Source organism: Symphalangus syndactylus, chromosome 12 (genome assembly GCF_028878055.3).
Source record: "Symphalangus syndactylus isolate Jambi chromosome 12, NHGRI_mSymSyn1-v2.1_pri, whole genome shotgun sequence".
In the NCBI taxonomy this organism is placed as follows: domain Eukaryota; kingdom Metazoa; phylum Chordata; class Mammalia; order Primates; family Hylobatidae; genus Symphalangus; species Symphalangus syndactylus.
This window is the reverse complement of record NC_072441.2, coordinates 83819894-83845735: the sequence shown is the minus strand read 5'-3', so window position 1 is coordinate 83845735 and position 25842 is coordinate 83819894. Positions and strand designations below refer to the sequence as shown.

The 25842-nt window shown below is 42.4% G+C and overlaps 1 protein-coding gene and 1 non-coding gene across 9 annotated transcripts in view; one reads left to right on the top strand and one right to left on the bottom strand.

Annotated features, from left to right (window-relative positions):
* Nucleotides 1-25842, top strand: part of ASH1L (ASH1 like histone lysine methyltransferase) — a 237985-nt gene that overhangs the window by 123463 nt on the left and 88680 nt on the right. For 7 of the 8 annotated variants that reach the window (XM_063626691.1, XM_063626693.1, XM_063626692.1 and 4 more), the window contains one exon: nt 5949-6690. In XM_063626691.1, the coding sequence (XP_063482761.1) occupies nt 5949-6690 (742 nt within the window). Of the gene's footprint in view, nt 1-4461; nt 4519-5948; nt 6691-25842 lie in introns of those variants that run through there. The other variant, XM_063626696.1, reaches the window with a different exon arrangement.
* On the bottom strand, nt 25232-25335 carry LOC134734968 (U6 spliceosomal RNA). The gene has a single exon (XR_010117835.1). It is a non-coding gene; the product is annotated as a U6 spliceosomal RNA (small nuclear RNA).

Below are 25842 nucleotides of genomic sequence, written 5' to 3'. Positions count from 1 at the left end.
AAAAACAATACATGAGAAAAAATCACCTAATTGTTTAAGTAGATTAAGGGAACATATTTGACAAAATTTGACATCCATTCATGATTTTTTTAAAAAAAAGCTCTTAGAAAATAAGACTAGAATAGAATTTGCTCAACCCATTACAGGGTGTTTGCAGAAAAACCTACAGCTAACCTAACACTTAATGGTGAAAGACTGAAAACTTCCTCCCTAAGATTGGGGAAAAGGTATAGATGTCCACTACTTCTATTCAGCATTATAGTGAAGTCTTAATGTCTTATTCAGAGATAATACAATTTGCAGAAAATTCCCAAGGAATTTGTTAAAAAGTTGCTGGAACTTAATAAATGAGTTTAACAATACAATTTCTGTGTGTTTAAGCTCAACATATAGAAATCATTGTATTTCTATATACAGTGAACAATTAGAAACTGAAATGTAGCCAGGCATGGTGGCTCATACCTGTAATACCACCACTTTGGGAGACAGAAGTGTGTGGATCACTTGAGCCCAGAAGTTCCAGACCAGTCTAGGCAACATGGCGAAACCCCATCTCTACAAAAATTACAAAAATTAGCCGGGCATGGTGGCGCACACCTGTAGTCCCAGCTACTCGGGAGGCTGAGGCAGGAGAATCACTTGAACCCGGGAGGCAGAGGTTGTAGTGAGCCAAGATCACACCACTGCACTCCAGCCTGAGTGACAGAGCGAGACTCCATCACAAAAAAAAGATTTAGTAATTCCAGTCTTAGGTATTGACTCAAGAGAAATGAAAGTATGTTTAAACAAAATGTCATGTGCACACATGTTCATAGGATATCTTTTCTTTATGGCTAAAAGCTGGAAACAACACAGATTTCCAGGTGAATGTGTAAAGAAATTAGGGTATATTCATATAATTCAGTTGTAAAAAGAAATGTGAATAGTAAAAAGGAACAGTAAAAAGAAATGTGGCAATGTGAGTGATTCTCAGATTTATGCTGTGTGAATGAAGCCGTACAATAAAATACATATTCTATCTTTTCATGTATATGAACTTCTAGAAAAGCAAACTTAATATATAATATGAATCAGATCAGTTGTTTCTTCTCTGAGGCTGTGGATGACAGGCAATTTATTTTCTTGGAAAGGACACACAATAACTTTTTAGGGTGACAGAAATGTTCTATATATTAGTTATGATGGCTACATGGTAAATTTTTCAAAACTCAAAAATGTATATATAAAAAACATGCATTGAATTTTATGTAGTACTTTACCACAGTGAACTTAATTTTGAAAATAAGTTACATCTAAAATATAGTGTGCAGCATCATGTTCTAGACTACCAAGAAACATAAATTGGCAGGCCAGCATTTGTGAAGATAGGAACAATTCAAAAATGAAGTGTGAGGTATTAATAGCTCTAGGTGAATGGCCCAGGAAGGAGGCTTCAAAAGTGTGTACCCATTTTAGGATTCTCTTTTAAACTGATATTCGGCCGGGCGCGGTGGCTCACGCTTGTAATCCCAGCACTTTGGGAGGCCGAGGCGGGTGGATCACGAGGTCAGGAGATCGAGACCACAGTGAAACCCCGTCTCTACTAAAAATACAAAAAAAAAAAATTAGCCGGGCGTGGTGGCAGGCGCCTGTAGTCCCAGCTACTCGGAGAGGCTGAGGCAGGAGAATGGCGTGAACCTGGGGGGCGGAGCTTGCAGTGAGGCGAGACTGCGCCACTGCACTCCAGCCTGGGCGACAGAGCGAGACTCCGTCTCAAAAAAAAAAAAAAAAAACAAAAACAAAAAAAAAACTGATATTCATGGATTAAATGCATTGGTAGCTCTGAGTAGTTGATGAAAGGATAGAGGAGATAAAAATAATTCCAAGATTTTGATCCCAGGATTCATTCTTCAACTACGTGTTGATGAATTATGTCCTAGTTATTGGAGATAAAAAGTGATTTTGATGAATATAGTCACCACGTTAATGGACCAAACATTGTCTGAGAATTACATACGTTAAACCACTAATTTGAAGTGTGATTAGTGTTAGGAAAGGAGAAAGTATTATGATAATTCTTAATAGGGGACCTAAATTAAGAATGAGGAGGGTGCTTCCTGGTCAGGTAAATAACCTTTCAGGAAATTTTGTCCTCACTGTAAACTAAAGAATGAATAGTCATTAAGCAGATGAATTTGTGGAGAAAGATTGTTCCAGGTAGAGAGAAAGGCAGACTCAAAGGCCTTGAATCAAGAAAAAACATGATGAGTTTAAGGAACTGGAGTTTATTATTACTAGAATTAAGGGTCTAAGATAATATGAGATTGAGGCTGGAAGAAAAGGTAATAATAATTTTGAAGTTGTTTTATGTGGTAAGAGCCTTTTTAAGAGTTGTAAGCAGAAGCTGAAACCTGATAAATTTTGTGAGTTTTTTTTTGTTTTTTGATTTTTGTTTTTGGTTTTTTCTTTTTTTTTTTGAGACGGAGTCTTGCTCTTGTCACCCAGGCTGGAGTGCAATGGCATGATCTCGGCTCACTGCAACCTCTGCCTCCCGGGTTGAAGCAGTTCTCCTGCCTCAGCCTCACAAGTAGCTGGGATTACAGGCGCCTGCCACCACACCTGGCTAATTTTTGTATTTTTAGTAGAGATGGGGCTTCACCATGTTGGCCAGGCTGGTTTCAAACTCCTGACCTGATCTGCCCGCCTCAGCCTCCCAAAGTGCTGGGATTACAGGCATGAGCCACTTTGCCGGGCCTTTGTGTTTTTTTTTAAAGATCACTCAAGCTGCTGTCTAAAGAATGAGTTGGAGGATGATTAGAAGCAGGAAGAACAATGTTTCAATTGTCTATTGCTGCATAACAAAGCACCTTGAACTACTGTCATGAAACAATAATAATCAGTTATCATCTCACAGTTTCTCAGGATTCCCTTCCTTTGGTTGCAACCACATGGTGGTGAGGTAAAGTCATCTCAAAATATTGCTTGTTTGGCCAGGCAGGCGGCTCATACCTGTAATCCCAACACTTTGGGAAGCTGAGGTGGTCGGATCATTTGAGCTCAGGAGTTTGAGACCAGTCTAGGCAACATGGCAAAACTCCGTCTCTACAAAAAATACAAAAAAGTAGCTGGGCATGGTGGTGCATGCCTGTAGTCCCAGCTACTCAGGAGGCTGAGGTGGAAGGGTCGCTTGAGCCTGGGAGGTGGCAGTTTCAGTGAGCTGAGATTGTGCCACTACACTCCAACCTGGTTAACATAGTGAGACCCTGTCTCCAAAAAAAAAAAAAAAAAAAAAGGCCGGGCGCAGTGGCTCATGCCTGTAATCCCAGCACTTTGGGAGGCCAAGGCAGGCAGATCATGAGGTCAGGAGATCAAGACCATCCTGGCTAACATGGTGAAACCCCGTATCTACTAAAAAATACAAAAATAAATTAGCCAGGTGTGATGGTGGGCACCTGTAGTCCCAGCTACTCAGGAGGCTGAGGCACGAGAATGGTGTGAACCCGGGAGGTGGAGCTTGCAGTGAGCCAAGTTTGTGCCACTGCACTCCAGCCTGGGCGACAGAGCAAGACTCTGTCTCAAAAAAAAAAAAAGGATTCTTTATTCAAATATCTGGTGGTTGATACTGGTTGATGGCTGTGACCTCAGCAGGCTCTATTGGCCAGTATGCCACCTCATTGCTTGGGCTTCCTTACAGCTTGGAAGCTTGAATCCAAGGGCTTGTGGCAGGGCCGGAGTGGGGGTGGGGGGCGGAGATAGAGAGAGAGACCTTTTCTAACATAACATTGGAAATCGTCACATTCTTCTATTGAATTTCTTTGCTAAGGCAAGTCTTTAGTGGCAGTAGAGAGGGACTAGACTACAACTTGGTAGGGAAAGCATCAAGAGATTAATGTACATATTTTAATAGCCCCACAAGGAATTACACTATTGCTTCAGGGCAGGGAGATAACATTATCTTAGTCTTGGTGGCTGTAGTAGAAGAAAGGAAAGTGGACAGGTTCAAGAGTTTAAACTAACAGAAGACAGAATTTTATGATTTGTGGGGAGGGTGAAGGAGCAAGAATAAATGATGTGGCCTGAGCTTGGATAACCAGTGTCCTGCCACATGATTGATGGTCAGTATACATAATGTTAGCTTTATGGTATCATTCACTGATGTAGGGAATCTGGATGGAGGAGCTAGGTTGAAGGGAGCGAAAATGAAATGAGATGTGAATATGAGTTTGAGAAACCTGTGAAACATGCAAAAGTAGACAATTAGAAGAAAGGTCTATTCAGAAAATAGAAATTCAGTAGTCATCAGAATATAGATGATAGTTAAAAGAATTGCTAAAGAGAGAATAGAGAGTGAGACAGGAAAAAAGCTTAGACTAGAGAGTTTTTAAAAACTATAGCATTTAAAAGTTGGAGAAAAGGAAGGGGTCATTTTTCGTTTTGGTAATTTTCAGATAAAACTGAAGATTGGTATGAATATTTAGAAGTCACTTACATACTGATGATAATTGAGGCTATGAGAATAAACATGTTCCCAGTGGGAAAGTAAGTATAAAAGGTAAATAACAAGTACTCCGTATTGAGGACCTCCACAGTTAAATTTAATGGAGTTGCAAGTAATTGAAAGTTAAAGTATATTACAGAAATAGTGTAGGCAGGATTTTAAAGAATTGTGATATCAAATATAGCTAAGTTTGAAATTTTTTACTTTTTAAAAATTTTATTATTTTTCTAGACACAGGGTCTTGCTCTGTCATCCAGGCTGGAATGCAGTGGCGTGATCATAGCTCACTGCAGCCTCAAACTCCATGGCTCAAGCAGTCCACCTGCCTCAGCCTCCTGAGTAGATAGGACTATGGGTACAGGAAACCACACTGGGCTAATTTTTATTTTTTGTTGAGACAGGGTCTCAGTACATTGTCCAGCCTAGTCTCGAACTCCTGGCCTCAAGCGATCCTTCCACCTCAGCCTCCCAAAATGCTGAGAGTACCGGTGTGAGCCACCATTCCTGGCCTGAAAATGTTTAAATATCAAATTGAGACAAGGGTCTATAGGCCAGAGTTGATGATAAAGTAAAATTTAAAAAAAAGTCTTAAAAATTTAGACAAGGCTATTGGATATTATTTGAAGAAAGTTATTGGTAATTTGAGAAAAATTCCACAGTCTGATGATATGGGAATCTAGAATGCCTGAGGCTAATAAAGGAATATCTAGTGTAGTTATCACATTTAAAAGTCATATAGATAAGAAATCCATTAATTAACTTTGGAGAAGTATGACCCATGAATAATGGTAGTAAACTAGGCAGCGTGGGAAGTGACTTATTTTGAACTGATTTTTAAATTATTAGTATTTTTTGAGACAGAGTCTCGCTCTGTCGTCCTGATTAGAGTGCAGTGACTCACTGCAGCCTCGACCTCCCAGGCTCAAGCAATCTTCCCAACTTAGCCTCATAAATAGCTGTGACTATAGGTGTTAGCCAGCATGCCTGGCTAATTTTTTTATATTGTTTGTAAAGACAGCTTTTTGCTATGTTCCCTAGGCTGATCTCGAATTCCTTAGCTCAGGCATTCCTCCTGCCTTGGCCTCCCAGAATACTGGGATTACAGACATGAGCCACTGTGCCCACCCTTTATCTAACATTTAAGTCCCTTAGCTTAACTGGACCCTAATTTTTTATTTATTTATTTTTTGTTTTTGACCTTCATTTTTGAAGAATTAAATTTTTTTTCTTTCACTCCTTACCTCAAAGTGAGAGTTGTTCTTTTTAAATTTACATATTATTAGAGAAATATAGGCCAATTTTGGTTTTATCTTGTTGTAATAACCTTTTTCAGGAAAGTAAACCATCAATTTACCTATGATGTGTAATCTTGCTATGGAAAATAGAGTAGTACTCCCTTTTATCTGTGGAAAAACTTATTTAAATAAGTTGTGTCCAATTTTGTCTATGTGTGATTTGTTGTCTCTTTCAGTAAATGGAGTTCCCTCTCGAAGTCCAAGATTAGTTGCTTCTGGGGATGACTCTGTGGATAGTCTGCTGCAGCGGATGGTACAAAATGAGGACCAAGAGCCCATGGAGAAAAGTATTGATGCTGTGATTGCAACTGCCTCTGCACCACCTTCTTCCAGTCCAGGCCGTAGCCACAGCAAGGACCGAACCCTGGGAAAACCAGACAGCCTTTTAGTGCCTGCAGTCGCAAGTGACTCTTGCAATAATAGCATCTCACTCCTGTCTGAAAAGTTGACAAGCAGCTGTTCCCCCCATCATATCAAGAGAAGTGTAGTGGAAGCTATGCAACGCCAAGCTCGGAAAATGTGCAATTACGACAAAATCTTGGCCACAAAGAAAAACCTAGACCATGTCAATAAAATTTTAAAAGCCAAAAAACTTCAAAGGCAGGCCAGGACAGGGAATAACTTTGTGAAGCGTAGGCCAGGTCGACCTCGGAAATGTCCCCTTCAGGCTGTCGTATCAATGCAAGCATTCCAGGCTGCTCAGTTTGTCAACCCAGAATTGAACAGAGGCGAGGAAGGAGCAGCACTGCACCTCAGTCCTGATACAGTTACAGATGTAATCGAGGCTGTTGTTCAGAGTGTAAATCTGAACCCAGAACATAAAAAGGGGTTGAAGAGAAAAGGTTGGCTATTGGAAGAACAGACCAGAAAAAAGCAGAAACCATTACCAGAGGAAGAAGAGCAAGAGAATAATAAAAGGTAATCCTCGTTTAACATATTATCTGAGTAGAGGAAACTAGCTTTGAAAAACTATAATGTAACTCTATAGCTGAATTATTAATTTCATCTTATAACCTTTCATTTTTTACTATATGAGACCATTTCTTTTCAAAAACTGTTCTTATGTATTGCGTTTACAAGTTATAATTAAGAACCAGAGAGGCTAGGTGCAGTGGCTCACACCTGTAATCCCAGCACTTTGGGAGGCTGAGGTGGATGGATCACTTGAGGTGAGGAGTTCAAGACCGGCCTGGCCGACATGGTAAACCCTGTCTCTATTAAAAATATAAAAATTAGCTAGATGTGGCAGTGCATTCCTGTAATCCCAGCTACTCAGGAGGCTGAGGAGGGAGAATCGCTTGAATCCAGGAGGCTGCAGTGAGCCAAGATTGTACCGCTGCACTCCAACCTGGGCGACAGAGCGAGACCCTGTCTCAAAAACAAACAAAAAAGAAGCAAAGGGCAAGTAAGAATCTACTCTGAACCCACTCACTTTACAGACAAAGGAAATCAAGGCCCAGAAAGATTATGTATTTTATCCAATATAGAGATGTATGAGCTCTGTGATCATTTTATGTGCATACCACATTTTGCTTATCCGTTCATCCATTGATGGATACCTGGGGTGTTTCCATGCTGTAACGCCACTGTGACAGTGGGTATACAAATACCTCTTTCAGACCCTGCTTTAACCTTGGGTATATTCTCAGAAGTGGAATTGCTGGATCATATGACATTTCTATTTTTAATTTTTTGAGGAACTGCCATACTGTTTTCCACAAGGGCTATACCATTTTGCATGCACAAAGATTTCAGTTACAATGCACAAGGATTTCAGTTACTTTACATCTTCACCAACACTTGCTATTTTCAATTTTTTTTATAGCAGCCATCCAAATGAGTATGAGATGGGTATCTCATTGTAGTTTTAATTTGCTGTTCCCTAATGATTAGTGACAAACATATTTTCATACGCTTTTTGGCCATTTGTGTATCTTTAGAGAAATGTCTACTCAATCACTTTTTTAATTTTTTGATTGGGTTGTTTGGTTTGTTGTTGAGTTTTAGCAGTTCTCAATATATTCTGGATATTAGTCTCTTATCCGGCATATAAGCAAATCTTTTCTCCCATTCTGTGGATCGTGTTTTTACTTTGTTTATGCTGTCTTTTGACGTACAAAATTTTCTGATATCTATGAAGTCCAATTGTCTGTTTTATCTATAAAGCTATGGTAATCAAAACCGTATGGTAGTAGCATAAAGAGAGACATATAGACCAATGGAGTAGAATAGAGAGCCCAGAAATAGAACCTTGCATGCATGGTCAGATGATTTTTCACAAAGGTGCCAAAACCATTTAGCGAGGTAAAGGACAGTCTTTTTTAACAAATCATGCTGGGAAAACTGGGTATCTGCATGCAAAAGAATGAAGTTGTAGTCTTACCTTAAACCATATACAAAATTTAACTCAAAATGGATCAAAGATGTAAAATCTAAAACCATAAACTCTTGGCCAGGTGCGGTGGCTCATGCCTGTAATTCTAGCACTTTGGGAGGCAGAGGCGGGCAGATCACGAGGTCAGGAGTTCAAGACCAGCCTATCCAAAATAGTGAAACCCCATCTCTACTAAAAATAGAAAAATTAGCCAGGCGTGGTGGTGTGCGCCTGTAATCCCAGCTACTTGGGAGGCTGAGGCAGGAGAATTGCTTGAACCCAGGAGGCAGAGGTTGTGGTGAGCTGAGATTGCGCCACTGCACTCCAGCCTGGGCAACAGAGCGAGACTCCTTCTCAAAAAAAAAAAAAAAAAAAAAGGCAGGCACGGTGTCTCACGCCTGTAATCCCAGCACTTTGGGAGCCTGAGGCAGGCGGATCACCTGAGGGTCAGGAGTTCGAGACCAGCCTGATCAACATGGAGAAACCCCGTCTCTACTAAAAATACAAAATTAGCCAGGCATGGTGGCACATGCCTGTAATCCCAGCTACTCAGGAGGCTGAGGCAGGAGAATCCCTTGAACACGGGAGGGGGAGGTTGCAGTGAGCCGAGATTGTGCCATCACACTCCAGCCTGGGCAACAAGAGCAAAACTTTGTCTCAAAATAAATAAATAAATAAATAAATAAATAAATAAATAAAAATAAAACTGTAAACTCTTAGGAGAAAATATAGGGCAGAAGCTTCACAGCATTGAATTTGGCCGTGATTTCTTAGATGTAATAACAAAGGCACAGGCAATAAACCATTTTTATTTTTATTTATTTATTTTTTTGAGACGGAGTTTCACTCTGTCACCCAGCCTGGAGTGCAATGGCACGATCTCCACTCCCTGCAACCTCCACCTCCCGGGTTCAAGTGATTCTCCTGCATCAGCCGCTCAAGTAGCTGGGATTACAGGTGTGCACCACCATGCCTGGCTAATTTTTGTATTTTTAGTAGAGACGAGGTTTCACCATGTTGGCCAGGCTAGCCTCGAACTTCTGACCTTGGGTGATCCACCCGTCTCAGCCTCCCAAAGTGCTGGCATTACAGGCGTGAGCCACCACGCCTGGCCCATATTTAATATTTTTTAATGAACCAATTTAATGTTCATCATTTATAAATGGCTTTTCTTAATGTGGCATGTTCACTCTTACTCCTATTCTCTATCGTCTCTCCTGGTGAATCCTGTATAGAGAGGGTTTTTTTTTTTTTCCCATCCACCTGTATAAAAATCATTGCTTTTTTCTAGAGAATATATTTTTTAATTTCAGAAGCAATACACGCTGGTAATAAATAATTTAATGAAACTAGTAGTTTACTGATTTAAAAGTAAAAGTCTCTTTCATGTGCTGTCACTTCCTCTTATCCCATTCTTCTCTCCATGGATAACGCTATTAACAGTACATTGTGTATTCTTTAATGCTGAGAGCTTGTCATCAGAACATACAGAATTAGCTTATACTGTGGTAGGAATATATCATAATTTATGTAATTACACTGTTGTGATTGACTAGATCTTGCTTTTTTATATTTAGCTCTTTATGTCACTTATGTAATACTGAATATTAGCTATGAGTTAGAGGTTTAATTTTCTTTCAGTACTGTTGATTAGTTTAGCCATTCCCAACTTATTTGGAATGATACATTTATCATATAGTAAGTTTTTGTTGTTGTTGCTGTTATTGTTATTGTTTTTGAGACGGAGTCATCCAGGCTGGAATGCAGTGGCGCAATCTTGGCTCACTGCAACCTCTGTCTCCTGGGTTCAAGGGATTCTCATGCCTCAGCCACCCAAGTAGCTGGGATTACAAGCATGCACCACCATGCTCAGCTAATTTTTGTATTTTTAGTAGAGACGGGGTTTCCCCATGTTGGCCAGGCAGTTCTCGAACTCCTGACCTCAAGTGATCCGCCTGCCTTGGCCTCCCAAAGTGCTGAGATTACAGGCATGACTCACCACACCCAGCACTAAATTCTTTTTTTTTTTTTTTTTTGAGACAGAGTCTCGCTCAGTTGCCCAGGCTGGAATATAGTGGCACAATCTCGGTTCACTGCAACCTCTGCCTCCCAGGTTCAAGTGATTCTCCTCCTGAGTAGCTGGGATTACAGGCACACACCACCACACCGGGCTAATTTTTTTGTATTTTTAGTAGAGACGGGGTTTTACCATATTGGTCAGGCCAGTCTCAAACTCTTAACCGGATGATCCTCCCACCTCGGCCTCCCAAAGTGCTGGGATTACAGGTGTGAGCTACGGCGCCCGGCCATCCTAAATTCTTATATATTGTTAGATCTTAGGGTCTTTTCAAATATTTTTATATTCTTTTCTATCAGTCTATTTTGGTATCTCTGTCATAGCAATTTAATTATTGAAGCTTTAAAACACTGACAAGGAGGATGATTTCTGCCTTTACTGTAGTTTGAGACATCTTGACCATTTATGTTAGGAAGGGTCATCTTTAAAATGTGCTTCAAGAAAAGGCTTTTGTCAGCCTGGGCAACATGGTGAAACCCCGTCTTTACCAAAAAATACAATAAATTAGCTGGGCGTGGTGGTGTTGCACGCCTGTGGTCCCAGCTACTTGGGAGGCTGAGGTGGGGGGATCACTTGAGCCAGGGAAGCAGAGGTTGCAGTGAGCCTAGATTGTACCACTGCACACCAATCTGGATGACAGAGTAAGACTTTGTCTCAACAACAAAAAAAAGGCTTTTGAATATGTTAGCCTTTCTATTCCAGCAAATTCTAGTATCATGGTCAGCAAAATTAAACACATACTTTTTCACAAGATTGTGTTCTGAGATTTGAAGAGATTATAAAGAGAAAGGTAAAATTTCTGCCCTCAAGAGATTGTGTAGGGAAGGACATGACACACTGAGTTCCCAGAGACAGCAACAGTTTTTCAACCTGTTCTAACTGGAAGCTTACACTAGTACTTGTTGTATAATATGTATTCATTTATTTTTTCAATTAGTATTTGTTGGAAGATTATTATGTTTCATGTACTTAGAATTGATACAGTGGTGAGTAAATCTAGAAACTTTTCCTACCTTCATGGATTTTAACCATCCAAGTGCTATTATGAAGAGTTACTTAGAGTTATAAGAGTACTGTATATAATAGAAATAATTAACTTAGTTTCCCAGAACAAGTAAGGACTATGCTAAAAATGTGAAGAATAGGCTTCATCTGTTATTTAAAGGAGTGAGGAGAGAGCATACACAAAAGTCTGAAAAGGCATGACAGTTTCAGGCAAGCGATAGAAAGCTTTTGTGGTCAAAACATGGAGTAGAGTAGCATGGGATAGAGACAGAGGTTGTAGGAATCAGATTGTGCCAAGAACCTTGTATGGTATATTAAAGATTTTGGTCACTGTTTGTTGATTAATATAAAACCAGAATGCACAGGAAGAGTTTAATGGTTATGAGGTGGGCTTCTAGGCTCAGAAAACCTAGGTTCAAACCCTGGTTTTAAAAAGAAAAAGGTATATTTTTAAAACACTTATAAATTATTCCTGTAAAAAAATCAGTCCAGGTGTGGTGGCTCACACCTGTACACCTGTAATCCCAGCAGGTTGGGAGGCTGAGGCAGGAGGATCACTTGAGGCCAGGAGTTCAAGACAGCCTGAGCAGTGTGGCTGGTTGTAGCTACCCTGTCTCTACAAAAAACTATTTATTTTTTTATTTTTTTATTTTAGACAGGGTCTTGCTCTGTTACCCAGGCTGTACTATAGTGGCACAATCTCAGTTCACTGCAACCTCTGCCTCCTGGGCTCAAGGGTCTCCACCCCCATCCCTCCCCCGCAGTGGCTGGGACTACAAGCGGGGGCCACGAGGCCTGGCTAATTTTTATGTTTTTTGAGGAGATGGGGTCTCACTATGTTACCCAGGCTGGTTTTGAACTCCTGCACTCAAGCGATCCTCTCGACTTGACCTCCCAAAGTGCTAAGATTACAGGTGTGAGCACTGCACCTGGCCCATCTCTACAAAACATTTAAAAATTAAATGAGCATGGTGGCTCGTGTCTGTGGTTCTAGCTACTTGGGAGCCTGAGGTGGGAGGATCACTTGCACTCAGGAGGTTGAGGCTGCAGTGAGCTGTGTTCCTCTACTGCCCTCCAGCCTCAGTGACAGAGTGTGACCTTGCCTCTAAAAATACATGTATTATTATTATTTTAGAGACCTTGTCTCTAAAAATACATATATATTATAGCGAGACTTTGTCTCTAAAAATATGTATCTTATAATGTATATTATATATAAATAAATACATATCTATCTATACATATATATATATATATATATATATTTGTTGTCGTTGTTGTTGTTGAGACGGCATCTTGCTCTGTTGCCCAGGCTGGAGTGCAATGGCTTGGCTTTCTGCAACCTCCGCCTCCTGGGTTCAAGCGATTTTCCTGCCTCAGCCTCTGGAGTAGCTGAGATTACAGGTGCCTGCCACCATGCCCGGCTAATTTTTGCATTTTTAGTAGAGACAGGGTTTCACCATATTGGCCAGGCTAGTCTTGAACTCGTGCCCTCAAGTCCACCCGCCTTGGCCTCCCAAAGTGCTGGGATTACAGGCGTGAGCTACCGCACCTGACCGAAAAAAATTGTTAAGAGCTTGCTGGCCACACCAATAGTCTCAGCTACTCTGGAGGCTGAGGCTGGAGGATTGGTTGAACCCAGGAGTTTGAGACCAGCTTGGGCAATGGCAAAACCCTATTTCTAAAAACAATTTTATGAAAATAAGAAATTAAAAGAACAAGTGAATGAGCCTGAAAATGGTATTGGAAGAATATAAAACATATACCTTAAATTAATAAAATAAGGTAAATGTGTAACAATAAGAGTCACTTTTAAGACCAAAGTTCTTTGAAAACTAATGGAATAGACAAACTTCTGGTAAAGCCGATCAATAGGAATGAGAAAGGGAATAATTAGGGATTAAAAAGGAAATAAAATGTGTATAAGAGATTAAAAATTTACTACTGTAAGAACTTTAAGCCCATCAAATGGGAAAACTGTTGAAACGGACATGTTCCTAGAAAAATACAATTTTAACAAAACATACTCAAAAGAAATTACCTGAGCACCCCTATTGCATAAATTGAATCTATTATTTAAAGTCTTGCCCCAAGGACAGCATCAGACCCAATTTTAACTTCTACCACACTTTCAAGAAAAATATTATTCCGATCTCATTAAAGAGAATATGGGCTGCAAACGGAAGAGGATACACCTAAAGAGAATACATAAACAGGCCAGATGAGGTGGCTCACACCTGTAGTCCCAGCACTTTGGGAGGCAGAGGCAGGAGTATTGCTGGAGCCCAGGGGTTCGAGACCACCCTGGGCAACATAGGGAAACTCCATCTCTACAAAAAACTTAAAAATCAGCCCAGTGTGATGGCGCATGCCTGTAATCCCAGCTACTCGGGAGGCTGAGGCAGGAGAATTGCTTAAACCTGGCAGGCAGAGGTTGCAGCGAGCTGAGATCACATCACTGTGCTCCAGCCTGGGCGACAAAGTGAGACTCCGTCTCAAAAAAAAAAAATTAAAAATCAGCTGGACGTGCTGATGTGTGCCTGTAGTCCCAGCTACTAGGGAGGCTGAGGTATGAGGGATTGCTTGAGCTTGTCCAGGAGGTCAAGGCTGCAGTGAGCCATAATCGTGCCACCACATTCCAGCCTGGGTGACAAAGTGAGACCCTGTCTCAAAAAAACAAACAAGAGACAAACAAGAGAATACATAACATAAGCTAAGTAAATTTTCTGTAAAGGTAATACCCATATAAATATTCAGGAGGTGACCATACTTTCCCTGTTTGTAGACCCCTTTTCTTGCCAGAAGCTATAACCAATCTTCTGAGTTTTAAGGTAACCACGTATTTACCTTTTAAAATACTATTTATGTGTGCAGCTCTAAACAATACAGCTTATTCTTCCTGAATTTCATGGAAATCTAATTATACAGGTTGGGTGCCATAACTCATGCCTGTAATTTCAGCACTTTTGAAAGCTGAGGCGTGTGGATCGCTTGAACCCAGGAGTTTGAGACTAGCCTAGGCAACATCATCTCTACTAAAAATACAAAAAGTTAGCCAGTTGTGGTAGCACACGCCTGTAGTCCTAGCTACTCAGAAAGCCAAGTGGGAGAATCACTTGAGCCCAGGAGGTTGAGATTGCAGTGAGCCAAGATCACATCACTGCACTCCACCCAGGGTGACAGAGTGAGACCCTGTCTCAAAAAAGCAAAAACAAACAAAAAAAATTAATTATAGAGGACATATGCTATTGTGTCTCACCTTTTTTTGCTCAACATAATTCATGTTAAATTATATATGTTAATACATGTTGCTGTAGTTTTAATGTGTTGTTTCATTGTGTGCAATACAGTTCTTCGATTTTACTCTTGGATTATTTTCAACTTGAGGTTATTGCCCCAAAAAACTGCTTTTAATATTCGTCTAATGTCCACTGGTGGATATGGACACTAATTTCTCTAAAGCATTTTATATATATATATATATATATATATATATATATATATATATATATATATATGCCGGTCGGGGAGACCCTAACCCAGTGGCGCTAGAGGAATTAAAGACACACACACAGAAACATAGAGGTGTGAAGTGGGAAATCAGGGGTCTCACAGCCTTCAGAGCTGAGAGCCCCGAACAGAGATTTACCCACATATTTATTAATAGCAAGCCAGTCATTAGCATTGTTTCTATAGATATTAGTTTAACTATAAGTATCCCTTATGGGAAATGGGATTAACTAAAAGTATCCCTTATGGGAAACAAAGGGATGGGCCGAAATAAAGGGATGGGTTTGGCTAGTTACCTGCAGCAGGAGCATGCCCTTAAGGCACAGATCGCTCATGCTGTGGTTTGTGATTTAAGAACGCCTTTAAGCAGTTTTCCACCCTGGGTGGGCCAGGTGTTCCTTGCCCTCATTCCGGTAAACCCACAACCTTCTAGCGTGGGTGTCATGGCCATCATGAACATGTCACAGTGCTGAAGAGATTTTGTCTATGGCCAGTTTTGGGGCCAGTTTATGGCCAGATTTTGGGGGGCCTGTTCCCAACTTATATATATTATATATCTATAATATTATATATAATTATATAATATTATAGATATATAATATATAATACATATTATATTATATATATTATATATAATACATATTATATTATATCTATATTATATATTTTATATATATATTTTTTTGAGATGGAATTTCATTCTTGTCACCCAAGCTAGAGTGCAGTGGCACGATCTTGGCTTACTGCAACCTCCACCTCCTGGGTTCAAGCAATTCTCCTGCCTCAGTCTTCTGAGTAGCTGGGATTAGAGGCGCCCACCACCACGCCCAGCTAATTTTTTTGTACTTTTAGTAGAGACGGGGTTTCACCGTGTTGGTCAGGCTGGTCTCGAACTCCTGACCTTGGGTGGTCCACCTGCCTTGGCGTCCAAAAGTGCTGGGATTACAGGCGTGAGCCACTGCGCCCAGACGTAAGGCATTATACTAATTTGTTCTCACATTGCTATCAATACCTGAGACTGGGTAATTTATAAAGAAAAGAAGTTTAATTCGTTCATGGTCCTGCAGGCTGTATAGTAAGCATGATGCTGGCATCTCCTAGGCTTCTGGGGAGGCTTCAGGAAACTTACAGTCATGGGGAGTATACTGGTTACAGGGCCAGAGCAGGAGCAAGAAGGAGAAGGACGAAGTGCCATACACTTTTTAAAGCACCAGATCTCAACAGAACTCACTCACTATGGCAATGACAGCATCAAGGGGATGGTGCTAAACTGCTTAAGAGAAAACCACTGCCATGGTCCAGTCACCTCCCACTAGGTCTCAACACCAATATTGGTGATTACATTCCAGCGTGAGATGTGGGCAGGACGCACATCCAAACTATATCAGGGGCCGGGTGCAGTGGCTTGTGCCTGTAATCCCAGCAATTTGGGGGGCCGAGGTGGGTGGATCACCTGAGGTCAGGAGTTTAAGACCAGCCTGGCCAACATAGTGAAAACTCATCTCTACTAAAAATAGAAAGATTAGCCGGGTGCGGTCACTCTTGCCTGTAATCCCAGCATTTTGGGAGGCCGAGGTGGGCGGATCACCTGAGGTCAGGAATTTGAGACCAGCTTGGCCAACATGGCGAAACCCTGTCTCTACTAAAAGGTACAAAAATTAGCCAGGTGGCGGGCACCTATAGTCCCAACTACTCAGGAGCCTGAGGCAGGACAATTGCTTGAACCCGGGAGGCAAAGGTTGCAGTGAGCTGGGATCTGGCCACTGCACTCCAGCCTGGGCGACAAGAGCGGGACTCCATCTCAAAAAAGAAAAAAGAAAAATTAGCCAGGTGTGGTGCTGCATGCCTGTAATCCCAGCTACTCATGAGGCTTGAACAGCAGACTTGCTTGAACCTTGGCGGTGGAGGTTGCAGTGAGCTGAGATCAGACTACTTCACTCCAGCCTGGGTGACAGAGCAAGACTGTCTCAAAAAAAAAAAAAAAATTGTATCAGGGTATATACCTGGAAATGTAATTACTGAATAAAATAAAGGATTTGTCCCAAGACTTAATTTCAAGCTATGGAGTATTAAGGTGGTGTGGAATTGAATAGATAAAAGAAACAGACCTACACATATATGGAAGCTTGCTGGGTAACCGAGGCATATCAATAAAGAACTGTTCAATAAATTGTGCCCAGTAAGTTGAAATTCCCTGGGGATCAGAAGAAAATTGGATTCTGTCTTATCCTCTATACAAAAATCAACTCCAAATTAATTAAATACAGTTGACCCTTGAACAACACAGATTTGAGATTTGCGATACTTAAAAGAAACTCACAGATGAACCGTGTAGCCTAGAAAAAAATTTTTTAGTTTTTAATTTTTATTTTTTGTGGATACATAGTAGGTATAGCCTAGAAATATTCAAAAAAAAGTATGTCATGAACGCATAAAATATATGTAGATGTTAACCCATTTTATCAGTTGCAGAAAGACGTAAGATATACACAAATCTATTATAAAAAGTTAAAATTTGACTGGGAGTCCAATGTGGGCGGATCAACTGAGGTCAGGAGTTCGAGACTAGCCTGACTAACATGGTGAAACCCTATCTCTATTAAAAATACAAAAATTAATGGGCCGGGCGCGGTGGCTCACACCTGTAATCCCAGCACTTTGGGAGGCTGAGGCAGTCGGATCACAAGGTCAGGAGATCGAGACCATCCTGGCTAACACGGTGAAACCCCGTCTCTGCTAAAAAATACAAAAAGCCGGGTGCGGTGGCTCACGCCTGTAATCCTAGGACTTTGGGAGGCCAAGGCAGGTAGATTGCTTGAGCTCAGGAGTTCGAGACCAGCCTGGGCAACATGGTGAAACCCTGTCTCTACTAAAATACAAAAAAAAAAAAAAAAAAAAAGCCGGGCATGCAGGCACACTCCTGTAATCCCAGCTACTAGGGAGGCTGAGACAGGAGAATCGCTTGAACCTGGGAGGCGGAGGTTGCAGTGAGCTGAGATCGTGCCATTGCACTCCAGCCTGGGTGACAGAGCGAGACCCCGTCTCAAAAAATAAATAAATAAATAAAATTAGCCGGGCATGGTGGCAGGCACCTGTATTCCCAGCTAATCGGGAGGCTGAGGCAGGAGAATGGCGTGAACCGGGAGGCGGAGCTTGCAGTGAGCTGAGATAGCGCCACTGCACTGCAGCCTGGGTGACAGAGCGAGACTCCGTCTCAAAAAAAACAAAAACAAAAACAAAAAAACAAAACACACACACACACATAAAACTAGGCCAGGCATGGGGGCTCCCACCTGTAATCCTAGTACTTTGGGAGGCTGAGGTGGGTGGATAACCTGAGGTCAGGAGTTCGAGCTAGCCTGGCCAACATGGTGAAACCTCGTCTCTACTAAAAATAAAAAAATTAGCCCTGCTTGGCGGCTGCAGTGGCTCACGCCTGTAATCTCAGCACTTTGGGAGGCCAAGGCGGGTAGATCACGAGGTCAGGAGTTCAAGACCAGCCTAACCAACATGGTGAAACCTGGTCTCTACTAAAAATACAAAAAATTAAGCATGGTGGCACACACCCGTAATCCCAGCTACTCAGGAGTCTGAGGCAGGAGAATTGCTTGAACCTAGGAGGCGGAGGTTGCAGTGAGCCAAGATCGCACCATTGCACTCCAGCCTGGGCAACAGAGCGAGACTCCACCTCAAAAAAAAAAAAAAAAAATTAGCCCAGCATGATGGTGAGTGCCTGTAATCCCAGCTACCCGGAGGCTAAGGCAGGAAAATCACTTGAACCCAGGAGGCAGAAGCTGCACTGATCCGAGATCATGCCACTGCACTCCAGCCTGGGCAACAGAGCGAGACTCTGTCTCAAAAAAAAAAACTAGTCAGGCATGGTGGCCAATGCCTGTAATCCCAGCACTTTTGGGAGGCCAAGGTGGGTGGATCACTTGAGGTCAGGAGTTCAAGACCAGCCTAGCCAACATGGTGACCCTGTCTCTACTAAAAATACAAAAATTAGCCGAGCATGGTGGTGCACGCCTTTAATCACAGCTACTCAGGAGGCTGAGGCAGGAGAATAACTTGAACCCGGGAGACGGAGATTGCAGTGAGCCAATGTTGCTTCACTGCACTCCAGCCTGGCCACAGAGTAAGGCTCTGTCTCAAAAAAAAAAAAAAAAAAAAAAACAAAAACTAGCCAGGAGAGGTGGTGGGTGTCTGTACTCCCAGCTACTTGTGAGGCTGAGGCAGAATCATTTGAACCCCGGGTGGCAAAGGTTGCAGTCAGCCAACATCATGCCATTGCACTCCAGCCTGGGCAAAAAAGCAAGACTCTATCTCAAATAAAAAAAAGTTAAAATGTATCAAAATTTACAAATACAAACCATACATGATGCCATTCTCAGTTATGAGAAATGTAAACAAAGACATACAGCATTAATCATAAAATTAACTAACAGGCCGGGCATGGTAGCTTATGCCTGTAATCCCAGGACTTTAGGAGGCCAAGGCAGGCAGATCACCTGAGGTTGGGAGTTGGAGACCAACCTGACCAACATGGAGAAACCCCGTCTCAACTAAAAATACAAAATTAGCCAGGTGTGGTGGCGCATGGCTGTAATCCCAGGTACTCGGGAGGCTGAGGCAGGAGAATCGCTTGAATCCAGGAGGCGGAGTTTGCAGTGAGCCGAGATCGCACCCTTGCACTCCAGCCTGGGCAACAAGAGCGAAACTCCGTCTCAAAAAAAAAAAAAAAAAACAAAAAAAACCTGTAATACATACTGTACTACTGTAATAATTTCATAGCCACCTCTTGTTATTGCAATGAAGAACTCAAGTGTTGCCAGAATCCACTTAAAAGCCGTATGACACTAATCATCTCCAAGTGAGCAGTTTACTGGAATCTCTCCAGTAAATTGCATATCACGGTACAAAGTGATCTCTTGAAGTTCTTGCGTTATTTCTCATCGTTTTTACTACGATTCCATAAACCGAGAATGGCCCTATGAGACTTATATGAAGGGCCATTAGTGATGTTAGAAGGGCTTCCAAGAACAAGAGAAAAGTCATGGCATTACAAGAAAACAAAAAGTTGAACTGCTTGATACGTACCATAGATTGGGGTCTGCAGCTGTGGTTGCCTACCATTTCAAGATAAATGGGCCAGGCACGGTGGCTCACCTATAATCCCAGCACTTTGGGAGGCCGAGGCAGGCAGATCATGGGGTCAGGAGTTCGAGACCAGCCGGGCCAACATGGTGAAACCCTGTCTCTACTAAAAATACAAAAAATTAGTCAGGTGTGGTGGTGGGCGCCTGTAATCCTAGCTACTCCGGAGGCTGAGGCAGGAGAATTGCTTGAACCCGGGAGATGGAGGTTGCAGTGAGCCGAATCACGCCATTGCATTGCAGCCTGAGCAACAGACCGAGACTCTGTCTCAAAAGAAGAAAGATAACTGAATCTAGCATAAGGACTTGAAAAAAGAAAAGGAAGTCCGGGCGCACTGGCTCACGCTTGTAATCCCAGCACTTTGGGAGGCCGAGGCGGGCGGATCACGAAGTCAGGAGATTGAGACCATGGTGAAACCCCGTCTCTACTAAAAATACAAAAAAATTAGCTGGGCGTGGTGGCGGGCGCCTGTAGTCCCAGCTACTCGGAGAGGCTGAGGCAGGAGAATGGCGTGAACCCGGGAGGTGGAGCTTGCAGTGAGCCGAGATCGCGCCACTGCACTCCAGCCTGGGTGACAGAGCAAGACTCCGTCTCAAAAAAAAAAAAAAAAGGAATTTCACAAAGCCATCACTGTGGCTGTGCCAGCAAGTGCAAAAACTTAGTACTTTTTCCAAGATATCTTTTTATCTCATTGAAAATACAGGGGTTTTTTGTTTTTGGTTTTGTTTTGTTTTTGAGACGGAGTCTTGCTCTGTCACCAGGCTGGAGTGCGGTGGCACGATCTTGGCTCGCTGCAGCCACTGCCTTCCGGGTTTAAGCAATTCCTCTACGTCAGCCTCCCGAGTAGCTGGGACTACCACCGCACCCAGCTAATTTTTTGCATTTTAGTAGAGACGGGGTTTCACCATGTTGGCCAGGATGGTCACAATCTCCTGAATTCGTGATCCGCCTGCCTCGGCCTCCCAACGTGCTGGGATTACAGGTGTGAGCCACCATGCCTGGCCGAAAATGCAGTTTTTATGTGGGTGCAGGATTGCCTTAAAAAAGCATACCTGTCCAGGGCCGGGCGCGGTGACTCACGCTTGTAATCCCAGCACTTTGGGAGGCCGAGGCGGGCGGATCACGAGGTCAGGAGATCGAGACCACGGTGAAACTCCGTCTCTACTAAAATGCAAAAAATTAGCCGGGCGTGGTGGCGGGCGCCTGTAGTCCCAGCTACTCGGAGAGGCTGAGGCAGGAGAATGGCGTGAACCCGGGAGGTGGAGCTTGCAGTGAGCCAAGATTGCGCCACTGCACTCCAGCCCGGGCGACGGAGCGAGACTCCGTCTCAAAAAAAAAAAAAAAAAAAAAAAAAGCATACCTGTCCAGGTGCGGTGGCTCACGCCTGTAATCCCAACACTTTAGGAGGCCGAGGTGGGTAGATCACCTGAGGTCAGGAGATCATGACCAGCCTGGCCAACATGGTGAAATGCTGTCTCTACTAAAAATGCAAAAATTAGCTGGGTGTAGTGGTAGGTACCTGTAATCCCAGCTACTTGGAAGGCTGAGGCAGGGAGAGTTGCTTGAGCCTGGGAGACAGAGATTACAGTGAGCAGAGAACGCACCACTGCACTCCAGCCTGGGCAACAGAGTGAGACTCCATCTCAAAAAAAAAAAAAGCCAGCTCAATGGCTCACTCCTGTAATCCCAGCACTTTGGGAGGCCGAGGCAGGCGATCACTTGAAGTCAGGAGTTCAAGACCAGCCTGGTCAACATGGTGAAACCTGTCTCTATTAAAAACACAAAAAAATAGCCAGGCGTGGTAACGGGTGCCTTTAGTCTCAGCTCTTCAGGAGGCTGAGGCAGGAAAAATCGCTTGAACCCAGGAGGCAGAGGCTGCAGTGAGCCGAGATCACACCACTGCACTCCAGCCTCAGCGGCAGAGTGAAACTCAGTCTCAAAAAAAAAAAAAAAAAAAAAAAAAAAAAATCAAGACAAAAGGAGAAGCTTCTGTCAACCAAGAGGCAGTAGACAAGTTCCCAGATGCTATTAAGAAAATCATTAGGCTGGGCGCGGTGGCTCACGCTTGTAATCCCAGCACTTTGGGAGGCCAAGGCGGGTGGATCACGAGGTCAGGAGATCAAGACCACGGTGAAACCCCGTCTCTACTAAAAATACAAAAAATTAGCCGGGCGTGGTGGCGGGCGCCTGTAGTTCCAGCTACTCAGAGAGGCTGAGGCAGGAGAATGGCGTGAACCCGGGAGGCAGAGCTTGCAGTGAGCCGAGATTGAGCCACTGCACTCCAGCCTGGGTGAAAAAGCGAGACTCCGTCTCAAAAAAAGAAAATCATTAGCAGCCGGACGCAGTGGCTCACGCCTGTAATCCCAGCACTTTGGGAGGCAGAGGCATGCGAATCATCTGAGGTCAGGAGTTCAAGAGCAGCCTGGCATACACGGTGAAACCCCGTCTCTACTAAAAATACAAAAATTAGCAGACCCTGGTGGCCCGGAGGTTGCAGTGAGGCGAGATCATGCCATTGCACTCCAGCCTGGGCGACGAGCAAGATGCCGTCTCAAAAAAAAAAAAATTAGCTGGGCGTGGTGGTGTGACCCTGTAATCCCAGCTACTCGGGAGGCTGAGGCAGGAGAATCGCTTGAACCCAGGAGGTAGAGGTTGCAGCGAGCCAAGATCGTGCCACTGCACTCCAGCCTGCTTGACGGAATGAGACTTTGACTCAGAAAAAATAAAAGTAAAGTAAGCCATACACAAATGGACATATATTTTATGATTCCACTAGTATGAGGAACCTGGAATAGACAAATTCATATAGGCAGAAAGTAGATTGGTTATTAGGGGTTGGAGGGAGGATGGAATAGAGTTTTTCTTTAATAGGATCAGTTATTCTGTCTGGGAGGATGAAAAAGATGTGGAGATGGTTGGATACTGGTGATGGTTGTACAACAATGTGAATGTACTTTCATGTCACTGAACTGTCCAGACCACTTAAAAATGGTTTAAAAGGTAAATATTATGGTATGTGCATTTTACCACAGTTTTTCAAAAAAACATTAGTCATACGTGTATCTATTTCTATACTCTATTACGTTGTTCTACATTTATTTTGTGTAGCTAGTATCACATTGTCCTGATTACCATACATTTACATTAAGTCTTGAAATTAGATAAATCTCCAATTTTTTTTTTAGGTTTTTTTTTTTTTTTTGAGACAGAGTCTTGCTGTGTCGCCCAGGATGGAGTGCAGTGGCGTGATCTCGGCTCACTGCAACCTCTGCCTCCCGGGTTCACGCCATTCTCCTGCCTCAGCCTCCCAAGTAGCTGGGACTACAGGCCCCCGCCACCATGCCCAGCTATTTTTTCTGTTTTTAGTAGAGACGGGTTTTCACTGTGTTAGCCAGGATGGTCTCAGTCTTCTGACCTCGTGATCCACATGCCTCGGCCTCCCAGAATGCTGGGATTACAGGCGTGAGCCACCAGCCCTGGCCTTAGTTTTTGTCTTTCCATAGCAATTTGTGAATTTTCTTGGCATTTTCTCAACAACAAAAAAAAAAAAGAAAAAAACTCTGTTGGTACTTGAGATTGTGTTAGATCTATAGATCAGTTTGGGGGAAAATTGCAATCACCAACTTTTTTTTTTTTTTTAAAGACACAGAGTCTTCCTCTGTTGCCCAGGCTGGAGTGCAATGGCTTACTGTCAGCCTTGACCTCCTAGGTTTAAGCAGTCTTCCCACTTTAGCCTCTTCGGTAGCTGGGACTACAAGTGTAAGCCACCACACCTGGCTAGTTTTTTAAAATTTTTTGCAAAGATGGGGTCTGACTATGTTGCCTACGTTGGTCTCCAACCTCCAGGCTCAAGTGATCCTCCTGCCTCAGCCTCCCAAAGTGCTGGGATTACAGGTGAAAGCTGCCAAGCCTGGACAGAAATTGCTGTCTTAATGACATTCAGTGTTTAATTCCATGGACATCCATGGACATGGTATATCACTGCATTTATTTTAGGCTTTGATTTTTTTTTTTTTTTTTTTTTAAATGGAACCTTGCTCTGTCACATAGGCTAAAGTGCAGTAGCGCCATCTTGGCTCACTGCAGCCTCCACCTCCCGGGCTCAAGTGATTCTCCTGCCTCAGCCTCCCAAGTAGCTGAGGTTACAGGTGCCCGGCACCATGCCTCGCTAATTTTTATATTTTAGTACAGATGGGGTTTCACCATGTTGGCCAGGCTGGTCTCAAACTCCTGACCTCAAGTGACCCACCTACCTCGGCCTCCCAAAGCGCTGAGATTACAGGTGTGAGCCACTGCACCTGGCCTTTTTTTTTTTCAATTCATTGTTTTGTTTATACTCTTATGTACTGCGTGTATTTGGTTAGATTTATATTTTGGTTTTCTTTTAAATTTATACTTTATTATATTTATACATTTATAAAGTAATTCTATTTCTGTATTATTTTGTTTGATTTATAGTTAAGCATTTAATGCTTTTCTTGTTTTTTTGTTTTTGTTTTTGTTTTTTTTTTGAGATGGAGTCTCATTCTGTTGCCCAGGCAGTAGTGCAGTGCTGCCATCTTGGCTCAATTCAACCTCTGCCTCCTGGGTTCAAGCAATTCTCCTGCCTCAGCTTCCTGAGGAGCTGGGACTACAGGTGCATGCCGCCACACCCAGCTAATTTTTGTATTTTGTATTTTAAGTAGAGACGGGGTTTCACCATGTTCACCAGTCTGGTCTCAAACTCCTGACCTTAGGTGATCTGCCCGCCTCATCCTTCCACAGTGTTGGGATTGTAGGAGTGAGCCACCCTGCCTGGCTACTTTTCTAGTGTTGTAAGTAGCATTGTTTAATTTTGATTTCAATTTTCTCATTGATAGAACATAGAAATACAGTTGAATTTGACCTTGGATTCTGCAACATTGTTGTGTATTTCATTCACTAATTGTAGTACTTTCTCTTTTGTAGAGTCTTTGGGTGTTTTTATATAGACAATCACATAATGTGTGAATAGAGATAGTTTGTAATTCTTCCTTTTCAATATTATTTTATTTTTCTGGCCTTTTTGCACTGGCTAGGACCTCTATTATGACACTGAGCATATATGATGAAAGCATATATTTGCCTTGTCCTTAATAATAGGGAAGCTTTATACAATTTAACCTGTACATATGAGGCAAATCAAATATCTGGGAAACTTCTGCCTGGTCATTGCCAGTACATTTGCTTATGTTTATTTTATAGACAATTTCCAGAGTTTTTAGTTGTACTTAGTAAAACGAGAGATAGATATGCATCTGTTCGATTTTTGTGTGGAACAAGAATCACCTGTATTATTTTTTAAGTAAAATGCTTTGTTTAAAAATATGGAACACTTCACAAGTTTGCATATCATTCTTGCACCAGGGCCATGCTAATCTCTGTATTGTTCCAATTTTAGTATATGTGCTGCTGAATCAAGCACATCTTTTTTTTTTTTAATGCTTTTGTTTGATTTAGATTTCTATTTTAATAAGCTTCCCCTTTCCCTCTCCTTTTAGCACTCTTTGATGTCATTACATTGTCTTCTGGTTTGCACTGTTTTCGATATGAGATCTAAACTTTTTTTTTTTTTTTTTTTAAGAAACGGGTCTTGCTGTGTTGCCCAGGCTGGTCTTGAACTCCTGGGCTCAAGCAATCCTCCTGCGTCGGCCACACAAAGTGCTGGGATTACAGGCATGAGCCAGTGTGCTTTATAGCGTGTGTTTTTTCTTTAGCTGCTGCTTTTTTATTTTATTTATTTATTTATTTATTTATTTATTTATTTATTTATTTTATTTATTTTTTTTTTTTGCCCTCCCAGGCTGGAGTGCAGTGGTGCAATCTCAGCTCACTGCAAGCTCTCGGGTTCACACCATTCTCCTGCCTCAGCCTCCCGAGTAGCTGGGACTACAGGCGCCCGCCACCATGCCCAGCTAATTATTTTTTAATT